The sequence below is a fragment of the Malaclemys terrapin genome, chromosome 4 (genome assembly GCF_027887155.1).
Source record: "Malaclemys terrapin pileata isolate rMalTer1 chromosome 4, rMalTer1.hap1, whole genome shotgun sequence".
Lineage (NCBI taxonomy): Eukaryota > Metazoa > Chordata > Testudines > Emydidae > Malaclemys > Malaclemys terrapin.
In genome coordinates this window covers 63089553-63116435 of record NC_071508.1, presented here as the reverse complement: position 1 = coordinate 63116435, position 26883 = coordinate 63089553, and the positions used below count along the sequence as shown (strand labels likewise).

The 26883-nt window shown below is 42.1% G+C and overlaps 1 protein-coding gene across 1 annotated transcript in view; it reads right to left on the bottom strand.

Annotated features, from left to right (window-relative positions):
* Positions 1-26883, bottom strand: part of DCDC1 (doublecortin domain containing 1) — a 413925-nt gene that overhangs the window by 346256 nt on the left and 40786 nt on the right. Inside the window, exons 5-6 of the mRNA XM_054028326.1 lie at positions 26380-26542; positions 513-718 (exon numbers count right to left, since the gene is read on the bottom strand). Of these exons, the coding sequence (XP_053884301.1) occupies positions 513-718; positions 26380-26542 (369 nt within the window). The remainder of the gene's footprint in view (positions 1-512; positions 719-26379; positions 26543-26883) is intronic.

The window sequence follows — 26883 nt, the reverse complement described above, 5'->3', positions numbered from 1 at the left end:
CCTGACAGTGTAATTTATCGATACTAACTGTGTCTTTTGAACGCTACCAATATACTTATGGATTTGCCTGATTATTTAAGTATTTGTTGTTATAAGAGCATACATAAAGAGAACACATTAACCCAGAAACTATTAAATTGCCAAGAAAGTCTTTAGTTAAGGAAAAGGATTTTTGCTTCTAGTGTATATTTAGGAGCATGATACTGTATAATTATGCTGTTTTAGTAATTTAAGACAAACTATATTGTACACTTTTTCTAAAATGTTAAATCAAATCTATAATCTAATCAAATAATTATTTGGAATAAAGAATAATTAATATGGAGGAGTGAGTAGGGTGCCCAGATAGCAAGTGTAAAAAATCAGGATAGGGGTGGGGGATAATAGGAGGCTATTTAAGAAAAAGACCCAAAAATCGGGACTGTCCCTATAAAATTGGGACATCTGGTCATCCTAGGAATGAGGACAATTTTTTTCCAGGAAATTTGGGCTGTTTAATAAACAAAGTTTACCTTTTCAATTTGGTCCTGTGCTGCAATAATCTCATAGCCATCCTGCCCTGAGCAATTCTTAAACACCAATATCCTGAGTGAGGACTTCTTAATAAGCTTCTTCATGCGGTTGGACAGGACAGGCTTGGTTTTCCTTCTCTTGGCACCAGTAGAAAGAACCAGACCATTCATCGTCCAAGTTACTTTCTTCATTAATGACAGATGGTCTGGAAGAAAAGAGAAAAAAAAAGTAAAGTAAATATTTGACTTCAAAATTAAAAATGGACACATCATGCTCCCCTTTCCCTATTATATTAATAATACACACTGGCCTGTCTTCATGTAGATGCTGGTATTTTCTGAAATACTACCACACTCTTCCCACTAACCATGACATAAGCTGTAGCAAGCTGTCTCCACTGATAGCCTGCATAAATCATCATTCCTGAAGGGAACAGATGTTCAGGGTATGAAAGAGTAATACCACAATTTAGTCATAATTAAAATTCACTCTTAGCATGCTTCTATCACCGATCAGAGAGGAGTATTTAGCTTTTCACCTACAAAAAAATTGTTTCCCATCTCTTCTGCTTCAGGAAAATTAAGCCTGTTCCTTAACTTGTACAATGTTTGAGTTCCACATCTGATATTCAATCCCACAAAGGATGCTATTTTTCCTCCTTAACAGTTGATTTCCTTGAATGCTTAAAAGGATGACCTCTACCTAGTGCCACAGTACAAAATATATTTGCAACTACATGTAAAAGCTTGAACCCTTACTGGAGTTGCCATACTGGAAAGTAAATTGTAGAAAATATGTTGCTACAGATTAAAACCAGGCCAGTAAACGCACTATTTTTGTCAGTAATAGTTTAGTCTCATCTACACATTTTCAAAAATAGAGTTCAGGGACTAAGTCATTTAACTCCCATTGATGTTAATGAGAGCTGCGTTACTAAATCACCACATATCACTTTGAAAATGTAAGGATCACATTGCCATTATTAGTGTTGGATAACATGTTAAGTGAATGCCACTGTTCTTTCTTTCTTTGGAGAGTGGGTTTCAATTCACAAATCTTTAACATCATGCGCATTAGAGTTATTCCATTATGGAATATATAGAGCATGTCAACATGTTTGTTTTCATTAAAATTACAATAATAAATTGGCAGTGCTTCTTGCTGCAATCTGCATTCATTCTAGAAGGACACTCTCCCTTTTTTCCCTCAAGGACATAGCTATTTACAGAGCAGCTGGAAAGATCCTCATTTATTCAGGGGCTCCGTTTCCCAAATAAATATCCTCAGTGGGTATCTGTCTGTAGAAACTCAACTGCTCCAATTCTGTAGTATGGGCCAGATCGTCAGTTTATATGGGGTTGACTCTGTTGACTTCAGTAGAGCTACGCTGATTTACAGCCACTGAGGATCGGATTCTATAAAACCATCTAATCTAATGGTGGTCAGTGGGTGGCATTTTGAAATGTTTGTTCTCAGCCTAGAAGTGAATTTCATTTTTTAAAGTCTTTGCACTTCTGAGCAGTTTCTATTTTCTGCCTCACATTAATATCCTCCCTCCCCTTAGGAAGTTCTTTACATTTCTGTCAGAACTCATGAATTTCCTGTTTTTCCCAGTTTTAAAACAGCCATCCTGAAGGCACACACAGCAACTTGGGCCTTTTGTTGTCACTGTGAAAACCCATCCAGATTTGGCCAAGTTATGAGCACATGCACATGCTCTGAACTTGTTAGAGGCTTACTGTTATATCTCCCAACACTCCATCTGCTGTGAGTAGGCGCTAGTCCCACAGCACTAGCCCCTTCATGCCAAATGCACTGAGCATGCTCCAGCCCCATGGAGCTTTATAAATGCCAATTACACTCAGACTTTTACAGGGTGGACATAGAGCAAGAATTCCAGATAGGACATAGATGAATCATCAACAGTGGCTCCCATCCCTTCAGCCAAGGGGAAGGTGTGCTGGGTTGGAGGCAGGAGGAGACCTTCCCCTGAAATTCTGTGCACTTCAAAGCCCTTATTATTGAGCAAGACCTCATACTCCTACCTTAGGAGGCAGTCAAGTATCACCCCTCCCTGAAAATGGCAGCCACTTCCCAACCATCCCCTCATGGTCTGATGTCATTCTGCAGGCACAGCCTCACTTTTCCTCATCTTCAACTCAGGGCCCCTTAAATCAAAGTACCAACAAACTCTTTCTGGTTCAGTCAGGCCCTTCCTTGGGGTTTGATCTATTAAAATAACAAAATTATTCCCACATAAAGTTCTCCAATTTCCACCAATTGCATACTCCCACTGAGGATCTCTCATTCTTCCCCCACCTTGAGCTTGTTCTCTGAAGACTCAGGGCTCCCTGCTGGCACCTATTCACTTCCAGCAAATTTTTGTAATCTCTCTTTCACTGAGGAGTCCCTTTTCTCTGCAGCTTCCTTCTCCTCCACACCCAGCTTGCTCTACTCATTAAACCCCAGAGGTGTTTAACTATTTAAACCTCATCCCAGGTGTGGCAGGCAGGGCTAATTGTACATAGTTGGCCAGCTCCAGGCCTCTGGCCCTTAAAGGGGTAGGCCACCCCACATCCCATTTTACAAGTGGAGTACGTGAGTACACAGTCTTCCAGAAAAAACAGTAACCATGGTTCTGTGATATGTGTTATCTACATGGATTCCGCTTCTGGTGCACATGAGCCCTGTGCATGAAAGGTCAGATTCTTTTGGCTAGCAGTGTCCATTAGTGGCACACCCTGGATACCCTTATGTTCCCTCCACCAGAGGGCAAAAAGGATGGAGCAAGCCCAACTGTCCTTCAGTTCCTTCAGCAATACAGAATTCAGATGGAACAGAACTCTGTAGGACAGCATGCAACTAGCTGATGAGGTGTATCATCGACTTAAATGTCTCCTGTGATATATAAGCTGTTGCTGATGTGGAATCTAACAGAGCCACTGTGAGTGCTATTCTCTGAGTCAGCAACAGTGCTTAACTTTTCTTTGTTGATCTTGAGACTTAGTGTGGTAAAAAGATGTTGGATTAGGTGAATGATACCATTCACCTGCTACAGTGATCTTTCTCAAATGAGCCAATTGCGGAGGAATGGATATACCTAGATCCCTTGTCTCCCTAGGTGAGCTCAGAGCTGCCATGACTACCAAGCACTTGGTGAGTACCCTTGTTGCTGCTGAAAGACCAAAGGATAGAACTCTGTATTGGGACTGGGATACTGCCTCTTGGAATCTGAGGTATTGCCTGTGTGCCAGCTGTATCAGTATGTAAAATGATATGTCTTGCAGACTGAGATCTGCGAACCAGTCTTTTGGAATTTACCAAAGGGATTATGGAGGCCAGTTTTACCATCCTGAATTTGAAATAGTGGATGAATCTGTTGAATCTCTTCCTTCTTCAGAATTAGAAAATAATGTGAGTAAAAACCCCTTCCTCTGAACTTCAGGGGCACTCCTTCCACTGCTCACAGATTTAGAAGGGAATCCACTTCTTGCTTTAACTGTATCTGGTATGAAGGATATCTGGAGAAGGGAAGGGAAAGGCAATAGGAAAGGACTGAAATTGAATGGAATACCCCACGTTAATAATCGCTAAAACCTAGCAGCTTGAGGTCATTTGATTCCAGGCATCTCAAAAATGCCAATGGGGCTGGAGGGGAGGGTATAGGTCTTCCAAAGATTATTTGGCTCTCAACAATGGCATCAAACTTGCTGCCAGGTGAGGGACGCAGGGTATGCTGTACTGAAGGAAGAGGCAGATGGCCTTCTGCATTGGAATTTCTGCTTCTTTCTTAGCAGCTCTAATAATCTTTGTGGGTTATAACAATACATGAAAGTCTTTTGTCTCAAGTGAGTTTTCTTCTAGGCCTATTTTCTCCTAGGGTCAAGCAGGTAGACTCCCAAGGAATGGAGACCAGCTCTCAAATCTTTCAGAGAGTGCAGAGCTTCATCGGTTCCTTCACTAAAACATGTCACAACCTTCAAATGGAAGGTCCTCAATTGTTGTCTCCTTCAGCATTTCTGAAGATTTTAGTCAAGAAGCCCCTATGTATAGTGATGAAGGTGCCCACTGAGCATGCTGCAATATTGGAGGCACCTTTAACACAGCCTATAGCAAAGTATCAGCTACCAAATGTCCCTCAGGTTCAACGGACGTTAGTTCCTCCTTATGTTCTTGAGGGAGTTTCACAATAAACTATGATACCTTGTTCCAATGAAGGTAATTATATTTTGACAGGAACACCTGGTAATTTGCAATATGCCTCTCCAAATGTGATGATGAGTAATTCTTCCTTCCAAATAAACCTAATATTTTTTGGATCCTTGTCTCTTGGAGTCATTTTAGGGGGTTTCCACTATCTCGACATTTCATGTACTCCCATTGCTATTAGAGAACCAAGAACTAGTTGGGTGTAAAAATATTCAAACACACTTGAAGGGACGTGATAATACCTTTCTGCCTTTTTTACGGGTAAGTGCCACAGATGCTAGAGTATGCCATAAATATTTTGCCAGTTCCAATAGACCTTGTTAATTGGCATGTAAAGCCTTCCATGCATGTAAGAAAAATGTCCAGTAGCTTGTGTGATTTTTCCTGTACTACCTCCACAGAGCTTTCTGAAGTGTCTGCCAAGCTACACAAAAGTTTCTGAAATGTTTTTAAATTGTCTGGCTGAGTGGAAGTGGAGGTAACTACTGCCTTATCTAGTGATGAAGAGGAGATCATAGCTGGAATCAAATTCTCTTCCTACCCCACACTCTGTAGCCCAAGCTGTGTAGTCTGTAGCAAAAGGTACAGAAGAAAAGGTATCAACACACTGTCAGGTGATCTGAGCCTACCAGATAAACTCCTTTTTCCCCCAAGGTCAGGGGACTGAGGCCACAAATTTTCGGAGTATGTCTTTCCATAGGCGCCGACTCCATGGATGCTCCGGGACAGGAGCACCCCCAGGGAAAAAATGGTGGGTGCTGAGCACCCACTGGCAGCCACCCATCAGAACCTCTCTCTCCCCCAGCACTTCCTGCCCGCCGGCAGGCCCCATGAATCCGCACCTCCTCCTCCCTCACCACGCCTCCCGCCCACTGCGAACAGCTGTTTCACAGAGTACAGGAGGCTGGGAGGGAGGGGGGAGGAGCGAGGATGTGTCGTGCTCAGGGGAGGGGCAGAACTGGGCGGGAAGAGGCGGGGTGGGGCCTTGAGGAAGGGGTGGAGTGGGGGCGGGGCCTGGGGCAGAGCCAGGGGTCCAGCACTCCCCGGCACTTTTGAAAGTCAGCATCTATGTGTCTTTCAATGTTTTATTGAAGCAGTCCACAAGCCTGTCAGTCTGAGGGTGACAGATGGACATCTTTAAGCCCTTGATTATTAAGAAGTCACACAATTCCCCCCTTAATTTTTATGTAAAGTTGGCTAGCTGGTCAGACAGTATCTCTTTTGGTATCCGTACCCATGTAAAGATTTTCATCAGTTCAGTGGCAATGTTAGCACAGTGGTTGATTGAAGGGGGATGGTTTCTGGGTATCACATGGTGTAATCCATTATCACCAGGATGTCTGGTACCCGGCTGCACACTTTTCCAAGGGTCCAACCAGGTCCAACCCTGGAAGGGTATTCTGACCATCGGGGGGGGGGGGGGGGGACTAACAGAGCCTTTGGGGTCCTTTTGGGTCCAGTCCACTGGCATTTGGGTCATGATGTGCAGTAGTCCTTGACCTGCTGTGTACCCCCAGACAGTAAAATTTGAGGATTAGCCTTTTGAGGGTCTTCTCTCGCCCTAAGTGTCCTCCAGAAGATACCACATGTGTTAGCTGTAAGACTCTCTGGCAGAATTTGTTTGGGACTAAAAGTTGTACTTGTGCTTTCCCGGTTTGGGAATCTTTTTGCCACCCAGTATAGCTTCTCTTCCCTAGTTCAAACCGAGGCCATTGCCTCATCAATTGCAGGTCTACCACTCTCCATTTATACTCATATGCCCTGCTCAGTGTCAGGTCATCTCTTTGTTTGCTTATAAAATCTACATCTGCCATTAGTATGTCCAAATCAGGAGAAGGTAAGGTGTTCTGTTTCCCCTGTTATGAGAGGAGCCACAGTTCCTGTTGGGAGGTCTCTTCTTCAGGATCCTCTGTCTCTCTGACCTCTGCTAGCGTTCTGTATTTTTGTAGTTCAAGAGCTCCTCCTTGAAGGCCATTCCTTCCACTCCACGATTTTATGATCTTTCAAAAAAATTCCCAATCCCAACTCAAAATCACCAGGTAGGCCCACGGGGGGCCACACCTGTTCGTACTTTTTCTGTGTGGCTTCCTATAGTGAACTGTACCTCCCTCGTGGGATAAGGATGTACATCACTACGCATGCACTGGACGCAGATGGTTTCCCTTGGGTTATCGCCAAGTCCTGCTAATTGTTCTCAGATCAGCTTTTGGCTGCACCTGAGTCTATTAGGGCTGGCAATTCTACCCCATTGATCCACAGAAGGACTAATATCTTGGCCAGGCCTCTTTTTCTAGCCCTGGTGTCAACCACCCATGCCTGCCCGTACGAGAAATCCATGAAGGGGCAGTCATAGCACAAATGACCTTGTTGCTTGTATGAAAAGCAAGTCCAAATTGAGAGGTTTTTTCCATCCCTTGACTGTTCTGGGGGAGGTGTGGTGCTCATGGTGGGTCTTTGGGACCAGTCTCTCCTCCAACCCTTTCCTCCCCTTAGAACCAGACTTCCAGAGCTTTGTCATAGCTGTGGGCCATCCGGGAGGCTGAACCTGGCATTCAGTGGCCCGGTGGTCATCTCCCTTAATGATCCCCTGGGATGAGTATCTTCGATCTTGGGTGTTCTCATTTTTGGGGTTGCAGTCACTAAGTAATTTTCTGCTGGCCTGGTTGCCGCAGCCAACATCTGAGACTGATGTCGCAATACCCACTCTTGCCCTCCAGCTGGGAGCCCCTGCATAAACTGTTCCAGCAACACTTCTTTGGCCACCTGTTTCCTGTCTGTTTGTTGGGCTGGAGACACAGCCAGTAGTGTTCTTAAGACTCTGGCCATTGCTCATGGTTGGGCTCCCTGTGGAAATACTTCCCAGTGGAAATGCTATCAGTGGGTTACCAACATGATACTAAAGGTTTCTAAGATGGCTGCCTTGAGTTTAGCATAGTCCTGGGCTTCTGTGGTGTCAAGGTTCCAGTATGCAGCTTAAGCACGTTTGGTAAGATATGGTGCTAGCAAAACAGCCCAGTGTTCAGCTGGCAATCAAGCTGCTGTGGCGATCTGGAAAGCTTTGGGTTCATCCCTCGGCCCTACTTTCATGAGTCTTACTGGGAGGTTTGTAATCATTGGGGGATTGGGGCACCATGTTTGTGCATGTTCCTTGGGGTTGTAAATGGCTGCCACATACTGAACCAGGTGTTATTGCTGTTCCTGCTGTTGCGCTGCCAACTCCCAGATGAGCTGTTGTTGCTGCTGCAGTTGTTAGGCAGCCATTTGTTGAATATCTGCTTCTGCAGCTGCAGTTGTTGGGCCACCTGTTTTTATTGGCTGTCCTTCAGCCACTTCAACAATTTGTCAAGGTCAATTTTTTCTCTTTTTTTTTTCTTTTTTCTTCTCAAGGTCTTACAGTAGAATATTGTAGGAATATTACCATGTTCTCTAAGTTGGGATGGTTGGCACTTGATGGGAGCACCACCTAATGGTTAGACGGTCAGTTCCTCAGTGCAGAGTAATGTTGGTAGGGGAGTTTGGGTCCTCCCACTCCACCGGGCTGCAGCCCAAGGCCCTGTGAGGGTTACCAAAGACCAGGCACCAAACAACACCTTGCAGCTGCACTCCCTGGCCTACTTCCTACCCTCCACTCTATAGATCAACCTTTGAAAACTGTAGCAGAAGATACAGAAGAAAAGGTATCAACTGCACATTGAGTGGATGAAGTTTGGTGTCTTCAAAGAGCAAGCCCAGGAGCTTGGTGTTGAGCTGCAGCTCTCCAAGATAAAAAAATTAAGATGGGCCTCTCTCATTTCTTTGTCATCTTGGAGAAGGAGCAACAAATTGAGCCTCTAGCAGGGATTTGCCCCTTCTCCAAGGCAAAAAAGGCACCTTGAGTGCCCATCTGTAGTGAGTCGGTGTGGCTCCCCTCCTGTCCAGAAGAGGGAGCCCACGTGCCGGCACCAGAGTGGGTGGGACCACCACCGCCTGTCCCCGCCCCCCGGAAGTCAAGGGGCGGGACAGGAAGTATAAAGGCCGGCCGCCAGAGCTCAGTTGGAGCCCAGCCACCGCAGGGAGCAGACGTGCGGCCGGGAGCCCCTGCCCAGGAGACCGTTGAAGACCGGGGCTTGGACCCTGGCTGGCCTGAGCTACCCCGGGCCCGCTACGAAGAGGAGCCGCCGGAGCCCGCTCACGCCCGCCACTGGGAGAACCCCTGGGAACCGGACCCCACTAACCCTGAGGGTGAGACTGGACCCGAACCCCTCCGCCCCTGCTGCTACCCAGAGGAGCCGCCTGGGGACCGTTGGCCTGACTTCCCGGCAGAGCTACCGGACCTGCCACCGAGCCCCGGCCCAGAGGAGCCCATGCAGGTGGACTGGCCTGAGCCCGGCGCGACGAGCGAGGTAGGATCTGAGGGGGATCACGGAAGTGGCCCGGGGATAGCCGACCCCGGTCCGGCTGCAACTGAATGTGAGCCTATGTCAGTGTGTTGCGGTCTGGATACCCCACTGACCAGCAGCGGCAGCAACCGCTGTTAGGGCCCCGGGCTGGAACGCAGTGGAGTGGGTGGGCCTGCGTTCCCCCCTGCCACCCCCACTCACGGGTGGCAGGCATCCCCCTCACCCGACACTCGGCTACAGCAAGCCTAGGCGTGCCTTGCGTGGGCTCTGAACTATTTGCTCGCTCAGCCCCTGCAAACAAGGGCCTGAGCTTACCTGTGTTGGCCCGCCCTGATCCAGGGCCTGGCCTCTGAACTATTTGCTCGCTCAGCCCCTGCAAACAAGGGCCTGAGCTTACCTGTGTTGGCCCGCCCTGATCCAGGGCCTGGCCTCTGAACTATTTGCTCGCTCAGCCCCTGCAAACAAGGGCCTGAGCTTACCTGTGTTGGCCCGCCCTGATCCAGGGCCTGGGCTCTGAACTGTTTACTCGCTCAGCCCCTGCCAACAAGGGCCTGAGCTTAACTGTGTTGGCCCCGCCCTGATCCAGGGCCGGGGCTTTGAACTGTTTCCTCGCTCAGCCCCTGCAAACCCGGGCCTGAGCCAACCGTGTTCGCCCCGCCCTGATCCAGGGCCTGGGCTTTGAACTCTTTGCTCGCTCAGCCCCTGCAGTCAAGGGCCTGAGCTTTAACTGTGGCTGCTCCGACTCTGCACTAAAGAGCCGGAGTTCCGGGACTAACTGACTACTTGTTCCCACAGCAGTGAGTCGGTGTGGCTCCCCTCCTGTCCAGAAGGGTCGAGCCCCGGCTAGGACCTACTACACCATCATTAAGCAGAATAGCTACATCACAGGAAGGGCAAGTTTTAAATTGTGATGACTTTCTTTCCACCATAGAAGCTAAATCCTGGTACTGAGGAATAGTCCCTACACTATTATAAAAATTATGAATAGATCTGAAGTGTGAAATGACTTGATAATATTGCTCCAACTGTATTGATATAGTGTACTCTTTTGTGCCTCCTCTACTGTTTCTCTCTCTTCGTTTTCTTATTTCACTTACTTTTGTGGAATTAAGTAAGCAGCTTACACCTACAATAATTCTAAAAAAATTCTAGTCTGAAAAATAACTTTTTAAAAACTACTAAAAAGAGGATTTTTTTTACTATACTCATTTACATTTATGAAAATTATTAGAATTTTTTTCAAAGCTACAATATTGTAGCTGAGAAATACATTGAAAATATATTTGTTATTATGACTCTGCAAAGTAGTTATGGCTTCTGATATTAAATATGAAACAGCAAATCAAGTCTTTGCAGCTTGAGAACTGAATTTTCTAAAATCTGAATGCACTGGCAGTAAGAAAACATAATGTTGTATTCAATAATGTCATCTGTCCAAAATACAATTGCCTATGTGCTTAGTAAATTCATTATGCCCAGGTCACATTCCTGTGTTCAGCTAAGTTTACAGTCACTCCCTTTTCTTTAAATACTTGTGTTCTTTGTTTCTGCATGTTCTGAAGTGTCATAATTTATTGCCATAGGCACAATGGCTATATTTAACTAATAATGACAGTGGTTGTCATTAGATTTTAAGCTCCATAACACTAGTCTGACATATTATTTGAGGTATGTCTTAATTTCAAATTTGATTAAAATTACAAACATCCAATCTTTTATGCCAATCAAAATATTGTCACCTCCTCTCTTGAACTTGTCTATGAACTCTTCATGTAAATAAGTCCTGACATTTGTACCTGTTTAAAGTGAAGAGTCTTAAGTTGTAAAAATATTTGTATATACTTCTCTTGGAAGCACACCACAAAATAGATCAGAGACTCATCAGTGGTCACAATATTTCACCTAATATGAACTTGGAGGCTCGAACCTACTTTACAAAAGTTATGACTTTTTTCCAAAAAAAAAAGTAAAACAAGAAATGTTTTAATTATTTTACTTTTACTGGGAAAAGATCACATCTAGTATTTCCTTAGTGAAATAAAAATTAAGTGCTAACATCACTCTAGTTTGTAAATTAAAACAGGAAATCACTATTTTAAAAAATGTTGCATACATTATAAATTATTATAGCTATATAGGGACAGTTCAAAAACACTGAAAATAGCATCAGGATAGAGAACAATGGATACCAGAAATTAGAGAACTGATACAAATAAAGTTCAGCAGATATAACTTATCGCTTTGTAATGTTACCGAGCATAAATTCTAACCACAAAATGCGCCAAAGGGCTGAATTGGTGTAAATGCCCACTAGGAGGGATGAGCTCTTGCAAGAACTCAGGTATAATGGACAGTCCTATGCGATATCTATATCTATAGATATATATGGGCTAGAGGAAGGATTGGGAGTGAAGAATGCCTCATTCAGTAGCTGCTCCTTCAGGCATGGAGCAAGCCTCCCTTGTGCTGGTGATGGGAGTATTATACACATTATGGAAGTATGTTGGTGTTCTGGTGTGTCAGTGATTTAATTGTCACAATTTATGGAGGAATTTTAGTGCAGATTGCAGGTTAACAATGGTCAATTTGAGACCTTTGTTGTGAACTATTCAGGTATTGGTTCTGGGCAATGGCATGGTATACCGGGGATGCAAGCCTTAGTGTTTTGCACAGCTTGAAGACCACCTTGTTTATATCATGAAAGGAAAGAGACAGGGACTCTGGCTATCCAGACAAAATTCCTCAGGTGACGGTAAGGGGAAGGGTGTGGATAAGGCCCTCCGACATCTTCTGGTTTCTGATACATATCAGGTCATCTTGAAATCCATATTGGTATGGTCCTGAGGAGTAGTAGTTGGGGAGCTGTAACCCCCAGTTAAATTAATGGTTAATTTAAATAAAGTTGCACCCTCCACATTTAGCACATACTACTTGTTTCACTACTTCCATGGCCAGATCAATGAAGGCATAATTTAGCATATCGTTTGGCACATGTTATCTTTCAACATACAGGATGGTATTATTATTAATAGTTATATTACAGTAGTATCCAGAGGCTTCAGTCAGGATCAGGAATCTCCTGGTGCTAGGTGCCTTACAAACACATAAAAATACATGGTCCCTGCCCTACACAGTTTACAATCTAAGGCTTCTATCCTGCAATTGTACTCATGTGGGTAGACTCCTGAACCTGCACAGTACCATTAAAGTTTGTAGATTGTTTTATTTTAACACTACACAGAGGAGAAAGAAAAAAAATAGTTTATTTGATTAAAATGAACTTTATCTTGTTAATTAATTTAGTTAATATTTTCACTATTTATAATATATTTATATCATACCAGGATTGTACTTCTATTTATGTGATATGGTGTCCTCTCACTCATAGTTTGATACAGACAGACCTATTAAAGATTACTTGTAGTTCTATAGTATGAAACACAGCTGTTCTGGAGACACAGTAATAATACTTACCCTTAGGGCATTACATAAATATGCAATACAGTAAGCATTATCATTCCATAAAGTCAGAATCCATAAACTAAAGAATGGTGGCTATACACACAAAGGGCTTATACATCATCTCTGATTAGCAGCATATTAGAAAGACTATTTAGTTTTAATCTTGTTGATAATATACAATTCCATTTATGTAATTACTGCTGTACTAAGTAGATGTTTTTCCAATTAAAATATTATGTTACTGAAAAAATAGGTCTTTTCCTTAGTAACTTCTTCCACCTGGAATGTAGAAATCTATATATAATTTTAAATAAGGTGTCTATCTATCTATCTATCTATCTATCTATCTATCTATCTATCTATCTATCTATCTATCTATCTATATTATTAGGCCTTATTTAAAATTTCTAGTTCATTTGCTTTCTCCCATCCATGAACCTTGCCAGATGCTCAGAGGAAGTTAAAATACATGGTGGTTCAGTCAATCTGCCATGGAGGAAAATTTCTTTCCAGACCTGAAAAAGACCAAACTAACTCATGACAGATTGGCCATGCCACTGTGCCTTTTTTACCTTCCTCTAAAAAGGTTTGTGGGATGGGAGAAAGAAGCCATCTCCTGGAAGGGAAGAATAGTTAAAAACTAAAGACATGTATTCTGTGTGATTATAGTGACATCAATGGGAGTCCACAAACCTGGAAGGACTTGTCTGCCATCACTTGAAATAGGAGTTGTTGCAGGAATAATAGGTATGTTTTGACCTATGGTTCCAAAATTAGGGGTAGGGCTTGGGAAAGGAGGAATCTAAAGTCAGAAAAAGCATAACACATGAAGGGCAGGACCTTACTTCCATATTCAGGCATAAGTCACCCTCATGAGAGAATCCAACTGTCTATATGAGATTATGACTAAGTGAGGGACTGAAGTTTAGTCCAGGGTGCCACATATCCAGGCACTGGGGGTGCTGTCAAGGAAGAGACCACGAGAACTGAGGGCTGCAGAAAACTAAGGGGTTAATCTGAATTGAAATTTTATGACACTAAAGAATACAATAAAGTTTCTGCCATGAGCCTTTAAAATAAAATTAGAGCTGATTTTTAATGGCACCTCTCTCAGTGGCAACACCAACGAGGTTTTCTGGCAAACAGAACTACAGGATATGAACAGCCTAATTCCTCAGTAAAGTGATAAATAATGTGTCCAATTCTACTGTGAAATAAGACAATTCAGGACTGAACATTTGTAACCTACAATATCTCCATGCTGTACTTTCAGAGAACTTCATCCTGATATCAGGAGTCAAGTGAGCTGAAGGGAAAGTGCTATATAGATACATATGCAAAAGTAATATATGTGTATTTAAAATCAACTATTAATTACATTAAAATCTGTAATAAAATGTGTAACTCCAAGTTCATTAAGCTGATGCATTTTTTGAAAAATAAAATATGACAGAGCATTTACATTTCAATGTGCTTATGAGAAAAAGTGTTATACTGTTATTTGGAATGCAGCTTGGAATTGAAACATATCCAAATCAGTCAATAATTAAATAGTGAGAATCCATCATTTTCACTGACATTTACTCTTACCAGAAAAGATGGCCTATTTTAAATGTGCTCACACATATGCTTGTCAATCAGTTCCTGTCACAGCAAATTATTTTGTTTTGTAGATCACATGGTATTTAAAAGAAAATTTCTCTCTCCACATTTAAATACAGATTTGAAGCGCAGTATCAAGAACTCTTTTCAGAGATTAGATTTTTCTGTAACTGCTTCTTTACAATGTAATACATAAAAGATGGAAAATCTAATTCATAATGCTCAGTTTCATTTATAGTATACAGACCTGATGACTCAAGTATCACAGCAAATTATAGCTCTAAATGCAATATAGCACAGTGGGTTAGATAGAGTAGTAGAAATGAGAATGATAGTGTACTAATCATTTTAACATCTAACGCTCACATGCAGTAGACGGAATTCAGTTTCAGATTATTAGAAATAAAGTACATAACAAGCTGAACAGCTTATTAAAAAACAATTGCTGTATGGACAAAGAAAAATAATAAGGGTTCCCTAGCCTGTTGCCAAAATAAATGTAATATATTAGTAACCAGTAGTCAAATATTCTGGATTCGTATATTTAAAATGTTTCCCATTTCCATTTTACCCTCACCCACCTTGTCTCTCTAGTATCCTGGGATCAACACAGTTACAACAATACTGTAATCCCATTTCCAGAGAGATCTATCAACTTTTATCAAAAGCTCTTTAAAGTAATTTTCATTTTAATTTGAGACATAGAAAAGTTAAACGTTGACTTAAAAATTAACATTTCTGCTTACCTGCTTTTTTCAAAAAATAATTAATATTTAGAGTTTTGTTGTGCCAAGAATTGACAGAAGTGTGCCTGCCAGCCATTTTAAAGATACTCATCTATACATTTCAGACCAGTGGATAAGGCACTGGACTGTGAGTCAGGAGACTGAGTTCTATTCCCTGTTGTGTGACCTGGGACAAGTTAATCTGCATATCTAGGTATTAGTTTTCCTTTCTGTAAAATGAAGATAATAATACTTAACCTCTTTTAGAAAGTGATTTTAGGTCTATGAATAAGTTCTATGTAAGTATGTATGAACTACTGCAGGGGTCGGCAACCTTTCAGAAGTGGTGTGCTGAGTCTTCATTTATTCAATCTAATTTAAGGTTTCACGTGCCAGTAATACATTTTAACCTTTTAGGAAGAGCTCTTTCTATAAGTCTATAATATATAACTAAACTATTGTTATATGTAAAGTAAATAAGGTTTCAAAATGTTTAATAAGCTTCATTTAAAATTAAATTAAAATGCAGAGCCCACCGGACTGGTGGCCAGGACCCGGGCAGTGTGAGTGCCACTGAAAATCAGCTCGTGTGCCGCCTTCAGGACGCGTGCCATAGGTTGCCTACCCCTGAACTACTGTGATGGGGGAACACAATTTCATCTTCGCAGTCCCTCAAAATTATTGATACATAGTCAGCACAAACTCATTAAATGACAAAAATTGTCTCAAATTATTTGCCTGAATTAAAAAATATTAGAAAATGGTGATTTTTATCTCTGACTTTAGGCGATCGAGTTAGAATAATTAAAATGAAAGACTTCCTGAGATTCCTATTCCTAATATCCATCCCTAATGCTCCTCACAAGATATTTTCAGTCTCTGGAGACATATTTGCAGATTTATTTGAGGAGAGGGGAAAAAGAAAAATTAAATATGAATTTTGGTATGATAACAATGGACTGGCCTTTCAAATTTAATCAAACAATATCAGGCAGCCTATTCAAGGTCCTGACCCAGCTGAGCAATTACACACACGTGCTTAATTTTAAGTATATGAGTAATGAGAAGCCCATGAAACTATTTTTGTATTTAAAGTATATGCTTAACTGCTTTGCTTGATAGGGCCTCCATATCTAACTGACTGGATTTTAGACATCCCAAATACAGTGTGATTATGCAAAGATCAGTCATCATTCCCTACTATTCCAGCAGCGTTTACGAACTCTTCAAAGGCTAAATCTTGCACACAAATGAATACATGAGCTAAAAATACCTTATCTGGAAACAATTAAGAAACTAGAGGCCAAATCTTACAATTTACAATATGCAGGCTGACCTCTGCACCCACATATAGACTCATAGACTCATAGACTCATAGACATTAAGGTCAGAAGGGACCATTATGATCATCTGGTCTGACCCCCTGCATGCTGCAGGCCGCAAGACCCTTCCCTGGACTCTACCGTTGAAGTCCCCAATCCTGTGTTTTAGTGACTTCAATCGGCTGGGACCCTCCTGCTAGTGATCCCTGCCCCATGCTGCGGAGGAAGGCGAAAAACCTCCAGAGGCTCAGCCAATCTACCCTGGAGGAAAATTCCTTCCCGACCCCAAATATGGCGATCAGTAATACCCCGAGCATATAGGCAAGAGTCTCTAGCCTGACCCTTGTTGGCCATTATGCTGTTCATGTACCATTGCTTGGTTTTCCTTGGCTACTATGTTTTATCATTAAACCATTCCCTCCATAAACTTATCCAACTTAATCTTAAAACCAGACAGGTCTGTCGCCCCCACCGTTTCCCTCGGAAGGCCGTTCCAATATTTCACCCCTCTGATGGTCAGAAACCTTCGTCTAATTTCAAGCCTAAACTTCCCCCCGGCCAGTTTGTATCCATTCGTTCTCGTGTCCACATTAGTACTAAACTGGAATAATTCCTCTCCCTCCCTTGTATTAACCCCTCTGATATATTTAAAGATAGCAATCATATCCCCCCTCAGCCTTCGCTTTGTCAGACTAAACAACCCAAGCTCCTCTAATCTCTTTTCATACGACAGGTTTTCCATTCCTCTGATCATCTTAGTCGCCCTTCTCTGCACCCGTTCCAGTTTGAGTTCATCTTTTTTAAACATTGGAGACCAGAACTGCACACAGTACTCCAAATGAGGTCTCACCAGCGCCTTATACAACGGAAGCAGGACCTCCCTATCTCTACTAGATATACCTCGCCTAATACATCCCAAGACCGCATTGGCTTTTTTCACCGCCACGTCACATTGCCGACTCATAGTCATCCTGCGGTCCACAAGGACCCCTAGGTCCTTCTCCTCTTCCGTTACTTCTAACCAATGCGTCCCCATCTTGTAACTAAAATTGTTATTATTCGTCCCCAAGTGCATCACCTTACACTTTTTACTATTAAATTTCATCCTATTTCTGATACTCCAATTCACAAGCTCATTCAAGTCTCCCTGCAGAGTATCCCTATCCTCCTCCGAGTTTGCAACTCCTCCCACCTTCGTATCATCCGCAAACTTTATCAGCCCACTCTTGCAATCGGTCCCGAGGTCAGTTATAAATAGATTAAATAAGATGGGTCCCAAAACCGAACCTTGAGGCACTCCACTAGTAACCTCCCTCCAACCCGACAATTCACCCTTTAATATGACCCGCTGCATTCTCCCCATTAACCAATTCCCTATCCACCTCTGGATTTTCATATCGATCCCCATGTTTTTCATTTTAACCAATAGTTCCTCATGGGGTACTGTATCAAACGCTTTACTGAAATCCAGGTATATTAGGTCCACCGCATTTCCCTTATCTAATAAGTCCGTTACTTTCTCAAAGAAGGAGATCAGATTCGTTTGGCACGATCTGCCCTTCGTAAAACCATGCTGTAATTTATCGCATTTGCCATTAACTTCAAGGTCCTCAACTAGTTTCTCTTTCAGAATCTTCTCCAGCACCTTGCACACTACTGATGTTAAACTAACAGGCCTATAGTTACCCGGGTCACTTTTTTTCCCTTTCTTGAAAATAGGAACCACATTGGCTATTCTCCAGTCTAACGGGACTACCCCCGAGTTTACAGATTCATTAAATATAGTCGCTAATGGGCCTGCTATTTCCCGCGCCAATTCCTTCAATATTCTCGGATGAAGATCGTCCGGTCCACCCGACTTAGTCCCATTAAGGCGTTCTAGTTTTGTTTCTACCTCGGATGCGGTAATCCCCCATCCCGTATGCCCCTCTGTAACGGTGCTAGTATCCCTAATACCTTCATTGGCCTCATTAAACACCGATGCAAAATATTCATTGAGATATTGCGCAATGCCTAGATTATCTTTAATCTCCTCTCCGGCTATAGTCTTCAGCGGTCCCACTTCTTCTTTCTTTGCTTTCTTCCTATTTATATGGCTGTAAAACCTCTTACTATTACTTTTAATTCCCCTCGCTAAGTCCAACTCTTCCCGGCCTTTGGCCTTTCTCACTCTATCTCTACATTCTCTGACTTCACTAAGGTAAGTTTCCTTACTGATCCCTCCCCTCTTCCAATCTTTGTACGCTTTCTGTTTTTTCCTAATCGCCCCTTTCAGCCGGTCGCTCATCCAGCTCGGTCTAAGTCTCTTGCTTAGTAATCTTTTTCCCTTTTTGGGGATACAGGCCTCTGACAGCTCTTGCATCTTTAACTTAAAGTAATCCCAGGCTTCTTCTGCCTTTAGGTCCGTTAATACGTTTGCCCAATCCACTTCCCTTACCAGTCCCCTTAATTTGTTAAAATTGGCCTTTTTAAAATTATAAACCCTAGTCTTTGACTTAATTCTGGTACTCTTTCCATTTAGTTTAAAGCGAATTAGCTCATGATCACTGGAGCCCAAGTTGTCCCCCACTACCACTTCCTCAACAAGGTCCTCACTACTTACCAGAATCAAATCTAAAATGGCCTCCCCCCTCGTCGGCTCAGCTACCACTTGATAAAGGAATTGATCCGCAAGCACATCTAGGAACATCTGAGCCCTATTATTGCTACTAGCTTTTGTTCCCCAATCTATATCCGGGAAGTTAAAGTCCCCCATAATTACACAGTTTCTATTAGTATTTACCTCCCTTAATACATTAAACAATTCCTTATCCATATCCTGGGTCGATCCCGGCGGTCTATAGCACACCCCAAGCACTATCCCCGGAGAGGCTCTAGTAGTACTTTTACCCAGCTTGAGTATCGCCCAGACGGACTCTGTGTTATCTATTCCATCCACTATTATTTCTTTACAGCTTATTTCACTATTGACATACAATGCCACCGCCCCACCTTTACCTTTATCCCGGTCTTTCCTAAACAGCGCATACCCCTCCATACCTGCGTTCCAGTCGTGACCGCCATTCCACCACGTTTCAGTTATTCCTACGATATCCGGTTTCAATTCTCGGACCAAGAGCTCCAATTCCTCCATTTTATTACCTAGGCTTCTCGCATTGGTGTACAAACAGCCTAATGTATGTCGTTTAGCCTGTCTCCCATTACTAGCACTGTATGTTGCGGGCCTCTTTGTGTTCGTCCCCCCTGTCCCTCCTATGTCCAATCTCATCTCCCCGGCTATGTCTCCTCTTATTACACTCAGCTTTTCAATACCGGAAACTGGCGTGGAGATTAACTGTGCATCTCCCAACCATCTCCCCAAACTTCCTAGTTTAAAGCTCTTTTGATAAGATGAGCCAGCCTCCCTCCCAGAAGTCTATTTCCTTCCCTACTCAGGTGAAGCCCATCCCGCGAGAACAGGTGTCTGTCCCCGAAAGCCTCCCAGTGGCCATACATCCCAAAGCCCTCCTTATAGCACCACTCCCTTAGCCAACTATTTATCCTCACAATCCTATCAGCCCTTTGCTGCCCTTCCCTCGGAACAGGCAGAATCCCACTAAAGATAACCTGAGCCTCTATCTCCTTGAGAGTCTTCCCCAGCCTGGCATAATCTCCCTTGATTCTCTCTAACGAGAACCTAGCCGTGTCATTCGTTCCTACATGAAGGATTATCAAGGGGTTCTTACCTGCTCCTTTTAGGATCCTTTTCAACCGCAGGTCCACATCGCGTATCTTTGCACCCGGTAGACAACACACCCTTCTGTTCTCCGGGTCCGCCCTGGTCACAGGCCTGTCCAATCTCCTCAGTAAAGAGTCTCCAATTACATACACCTGCCGTCGCCTGGCAACAGTGCGATCTAGTAATCTAGTCTCCGATCCCTCTAGTCCTGACCTGTGTCTGCTCCTATCTTCCCTTATGCTCCCCCTTATGCCTTCCTGTATCCTCTGGTGGCCCATAATTGGTGCTGTCTCCATCAACTCCTCCCCCCTCTCTCTCAGACTAGCAGCTCTTCTCTTCTTCCTCACCCTCCCACCTTCAGTCACCACCTGCTGCCCCTCTACCTCGTTATCCAAACACTCAAACCTATTCCTGAGTTCTATTCCCCCCTCACTGGCCCTCCTTTTCCTTGGCCTACTTCTCACAGTCACATGCTTCCACTTCCCTGGATCTCCTCCTTCCATTCCCCTCTCGCTGTCATCTACTACTGCCTCCTCCTGCACCCTAGAGCCTTCCCCTTCAGCCCTGCCTTGCCCATCCTCCATCAGCTGCTCAAACCCCCGCCTAAACTCCACCAGGGTCTCTACCTGCATCTCCAGCCCCTTAATCTTTTCCTCCAGTAACACTATAAGGCGACACTGAACTTCAGTGGGATTCTACACTGGTACAGAGGACCTCTTATGCATTGTAAATTGCAGAATTGAGGCCTGAGGCTAAAATTGTAAAACCTTGGTGCCTTAAGTTAGGTAGTGAAATAAAAGTGGCCTGATTTGCAGAAGTGCTGAGCACCCACAATCCCAATGAAATGATTGGGGAGCTCTGGAGACTCAGAAATTTCAAAATATATCAACAGAGCCAGACGTGTACCCAGAAGCCTCCTGCTACAAGACAGGCCCAAAAAAGAAACCAACAGAACTCCACTGGCCATCACCTACAGTCCTCAGCTTAAACCTCTCCAATGCATCATCAGTGATCTACAACCCACCCTGGACAATGATCCCTCACTTTCACAGACCTTGGGAGGCAGGCCAGTCCTTGCCCACAGACAACCTGCCAACCTTAAGCATATTCTCACCAGCAACCATAACAACTCTAACTCAGGAACCAACCCATGCAACAAACCTCGATGCCAACTCTGCCCACATATCTACACCAGCAACACCATCACAGGACCTAACCAGATCAGCTACAACATCACCGGCTCATTCACCTGCACGTCCACCAATGTTATATATGCCATCATATGCCAGCAATGCCCCTCTGCTATGTACATTGGCCAAACTGGACAGTCACTATGCAAGAGGATAAATGGACACAAGTCAGATATCAGGAATGGCAATATACAAAAACCTGTAGGAGAACACTTCAACCTCCCTGGCCACACAATAGCAGATGTAAAGGTAGCCATCTTACAGCAAAAAAACTTCAGGACCAGACTCCAAAGAGAAACTGCTGAGCTCCAGTTCATTTGCAAATTTGACACCATCAGATCAGGATTAAACAAAGACTGTGAATGGCTATCCAACTACCGAAGCAGTTTCTCCTCCATTGGTGTTCACACCTCAATTGCTAGCAGAGCACCTCACCCTCCCTGATTGAACTAACCTCGTTATCTCCATACTGATTTATACCTGCCTCTGGAGATTTCCATTACTTGCATCTGAAGAAGTGAGGTTCTTACCCACGAAAGCTTATGCTCCCAATACATCTGTTAGTCTTAAAGGTGCCACAGGACCCTCTGTTGCTTTTTACATCCTCATTTGGTTTGGAAAGCCCAGAGAAAGTTCTCCACTGGGGTCCCCTTACTCCGTTCTCAAACTCCCATCCCTCATGTGTCACAGAGCAACAGAGTGTTCATATGTCAGCACATGCTTGATGAAGCTTCTAGCATGGAGCTGAAGAACTCATTTGTTCTTTGAGTGTGTAGAATGAGGAGCCTATTCTGAGCATGCTCAGAATGTCAGTCAGTCACTCTCTGTGAGGGACCTTCCAGCTAAGGCGCTGTTGATGTAGGTTCTATAGTTTGTTAGAACCTGTTCTGCCCCATTAGGATTGTTTCTACGATGTATATAGGACCTAAGAAATCACATAACACTGCACTGAGATCACTTGTAAAGCCTGGTTGCTACTGTTAAGTATGATGAAGGTGGTGTCTTCTTGGGAAAGGTTGTCAAGCAGTGTTTCACTGATATCATATGTGCAGTGTATGATGAGCTACTCTTATACCTGCAGCACTAACTTGGGCCCTAACCCTGCAAACACTGAAGCACTTGCTTAACTTTATTACTATGAATAACTTCATACTCAGAGTAGTAAAGTTAAGCACATGCATGCTTGCAGGGTTACAGCCTAAGGGCAGGCCTACACTACTGTTAAGTCAATCTAACTTATGTCACTTACGTGAAAAGACATCTCCCTGAGCGATGCAACTTACAGCAACCTAAGTGGTGTCCACGCTGGTGCTATGTCAGCAGGAGATGCTGTCCCATCGACATAGCTTCCACCCCTTGCAGAGGTGGATTAATTATGCCAACAGGAGAGAGCTCTCCCGTCGCACCGATGTAGCACTTCTAGTGTAGACTTGCCCTAAGGTTGAAACTGATCACCTAGATAAAATCCCTGTACCTCCACCATGGGTAACTATGAGCCCCAAGCAAGGGAGATAGCCAACACAGCCAAACAACAACAATAATTGAATAGGAGAGGACTCTTGGAAGAGAATATATTCTGCAATATTACAATGACCTATAATATACACCAAAACATACACAAACTTTTCTGAAGAAAAGATAATCAAGTGACTGTGCCTTGCGCATCACAGTCACTTGATTTAAATCGATAGAAAGAATCTGGAGTCAATTAAAGAAAGCAGTAGCTAAAGCAGCACATTGTGGACATCTGGAAGGAGCTGTCATTCATTTGCAGAGACTTTTTGGCTGCCCCAAGCAAAAAGAAAAAAAAAAAGAAAAAACCTGCGGCGCAGCCGGAGCGCGGGTACAGGGGGACCGGCTGGGGGCGGGGGGAGAGGGAGGGAACGGGCAGGAGAGAGAGAGAAGGGGCGGCCAGGGCTACCGCAGGGGCGCTGCCATGCGGCCCCTCCTGCTGCGCCGCCTCCTGCCTCCTGCCGCCTGCCGCGAGGGCTCCGCTCCGGTCGGCGGGGAGGGAAGGAAGAGGACTGCCCTGCAGGGTGCTCTGGTTCTCTGCGCCGCCACCGCGGCCGGAGCGGAACAAGAACAAAATAAATAAATAAATACACAAATTTTTAAAAAGTGGCCGTGCCGCCCTAGGATTGGGCAGAATGCCGCCTCCAACAATCTGCCACCGCAAGCACAAGCTTGCTCAGCTGGTGCCTGGAGCCGGCCCTGGGCAGATAGGTGCTCAGTTACACATCCGCTTTAGAATTCTAGTTAAACTCCTAATTAAATAAGGTCAGTGCTTTTCAGTATATGTAAATTACAACAAGAGAACAACATGTTACAGAGCATTAAATCTTAAGCCCTCATCCTGGAAAGACTTATGCTTATGCCTAAGTTTTGTAAGTAGTTTCATTGCTTACAATAAGATTGCTCAAAAGTATAAATATTTTCAGGATCAGGGCCTAAGAATACATCATTGGGCTTCTATTCCTGTGCAGAAAGAATTTACTACTCATGTATGTTCTTGTTATCTATGTGTTAGCAACTCAAGTCTTGTGATAAACAAAATTATGCAGTCAAGCCAATTTTTTTTCGACCTTTTAGATGGTACTTTTTGTCAAGCTTCTGGCGGCTAGGGGAAGAGCACCCTACAGAACATATTAATTTCCTCCCACATACTGCAGCTATTTTTTTAAAAGATACTTTTGACATACATTCTACATATATAACAAAACCATAAACAAAGATGACTATGGAATATATAAAATTTTAAAAGGCAAATTTTAACCTGAATTCTGGTGACCCAGTATAGGGAATGCTTTTGAATTATTTATTTTAGTTTGGCAATATTATTAAACTTGTAAGGCAGACTGTAAAAAGGCTTATTTGATGCTATTGGTGGAGTTTCTATTTATATTGGTGACTTTTTCCTGTTATACTTACCCTAGTGCAGCCCTTTTAATGGACACACAATATGTTACTCTGTGCCCAAGCTCACCTACTCTTTCTTTTCTCAAAAGACAAGGCACATCTGCCACCTGCTCTAGTCTGTGTCCCAGCAACAACTGTCGAGCAGTAAAAAGATTGATTATCAGTCAAAAACCATTGCACAACACCAGATTTTGGTAGGTTAAGCTTGCTGATCCAGCAAGGGATGGTGTGAAATTTTCAGTAATGTGTGCCAACATTTTGGTGCTAAAAGAACAGCAGTGCATGTCACAGTGAAACACTGCCAAAGATATGCAGACAAAGCATAGAAGTTTTTGTTTTGAATTTGGCTTGAGAGAGAGAGAGAATTGCTTAATGAATTTGAAAAACCACTCTTAACAACAAATCATGTGAATGGAAAACTATAATAAAAGTACCAATGCCCTGAAGATTTTATAACGAACTATAGCAATGGCTGTATAAAAATATTACAATAATATTAGCTTCATTTCAGTATCTCCTATGATATGAGACAAAATAGTATTTATTTAACATTATTGTTTAATGAAACAGTAAAACCCTTCTTATTAAATCTTAAAGTGTATTGGTGTGACTATGCAACACAAGTAATAGAAAAAATACAGATTGGTCTCTCTCTTATTGTATGCATAGACTGTTAATTAAATAAATGGTAGTCAATGGATCGTAATTATATTCAGGGAGATTTTCATATTATCTGTAACACCCTATCATGTGCATAATTGATGATATAGCAGATAGGCATATCTTATCATAAATATAATTTGTGAAGTTTTTATGGAAGCAAGATGTGAATGTATTTATATGATATGGCTCAGTTGGTGGACTAAAATGTAATACTTTAATCACTCATGAATAGCTCCATGAAAATAAAAATAGAAGGCATATTAATAGAACTTAAGTCATATGGGCAACTACTGGTCAATATTTTTATGTATTCATTGACATTTCTATAATACTCATCACTGTAGTATCTATTTTTATAAGAGAATTACCACTTCTAGGTGAAACTAATATTATACTAAAGCAACAACTTTCTGTAAAAATTACAAGCTACTGTTGTCCTGAGATTTTTCACTTAGCAGTAAATATATTTGTGCTAGAAACTGTACTTTCAAGGTAACAAAAGTAATTTTAAAATTACTGGGGAAAATAAACCATTGGTGCTTTAAAAAAGAGAGAAAGCAAACATAATTATAATTACATAAGAAAAGGCTAAAAATGCTCATTAGAGCAAAGAAATGTAAAACATACACATTATTTAAATGCTTTTATAAAATTTATTTATTTATCCCAAGATCATTGTTAAATGCACTGCATTTTACTTTTAGGCACCACAAGTATTTTTATAATAAAAAAAAATGCATTTCATTTTTGTCTCTTGTTGGAATGGTACACTGGTAACACAGGTTGATCCTTAACAAACATAAAATTTCCCAGTTAGTCATCTGGCTTTTTGTAATAATTCAGCTAGCTAATTTTTATTCTAACTAACATTGTAGCTTATCATAACTGCCAGCTGTTTCGATGATTTAATAAAAGGTATTTAGTCGGAGTATTGTGACTTTGATACAGAACACTATTTAAGTTAATTCTGTAAAACTTCATCAAAATTAATTGTACAAATCCCAGAATGTACTCCATCATCTTAAAATATGAATGAAAACAATATTTACATCCAAATTTCAAAAGTCAATGAGTCAGAAACACCACTGTGTGTGTGTGTGTGTGTGTGTGTGTGTACAAATATCATTTGATGATTGTACTGAAAAAGGGATGAAATATAGTGGGGAAGCTTTAATGTTTGTAATGAACAATTTTAAAATAATAAAACATTCACATCTGAATGATATGTACATGTGAGTGTAAATATTCCACCTTGTTGTATAAACATCCCAATAATTATTTTAATGATTTTTCATAAAGGTCAAATGATTAAATTAATAAATGCAATCTGAAATGTTGAACTATTTTCTTCCTAGTGTAATAAGCCTAATGAATTGTGTCTGTTAGGTGTCACTGAAACTAAAGAGTAAATTCAATAATTTCTGATTTAATTTATTATATTTTCACCATTTAACCTCCTGCAGGCTCCCTAATGTCTATTCAGATCTATATTAAATTAAGCACCAATGCTAATGAAGGGCAATAAACATGGCTGTCAGTAGATTTTTCTTTCATTAAGCACATTATCCTCTTACTGAGCTCTAAATGAGTAAACATTAGTTTTGTTAAACCATGCAAAAAGAGAGGATGAAAATCATTTTTAATTGCACCCCTGAAGCCATATACTATTTGTTTTTTTACCTTTAATTTTTTTGAATGGATCTAAAAAGGGCTCTCCAGTTGAAATATAAATGTCGGCATCATGGGGTATGTCTTTAGGTTCTAGTGCTTCTGTGCCGTCTGCCAAGAACACTCGTCGTGCAGCCATGTTCAGATTCAGTTTTTCAGTGCACTCCTCCAGCAGCTAAATGAAGGCAAGAGGTAAGGAATATTGATTACGACAGAAAAATATATTCACAAGATGACCAAATTTAGTGAAAGAATCGGGACTAAAAATTAGAAATCCATACTTAAGTGACTTACCAACCATAGTAACTGCACTTAGGTTTTTTGTAATCTTTGCTGGCAGTTAACTGATAACAGAATGATGAAAACACAGTGGATAACGTAACATTACAAAGAATTTTCAAAAATTATTATTATTTTTAGTCTCACACAGTATTGTAATTTGTTATGAATGAACTCAACATTTTACACTCTGTAGCTCCTATTTACTTGAACAGTGTTTATATTGTAGTATGTTTT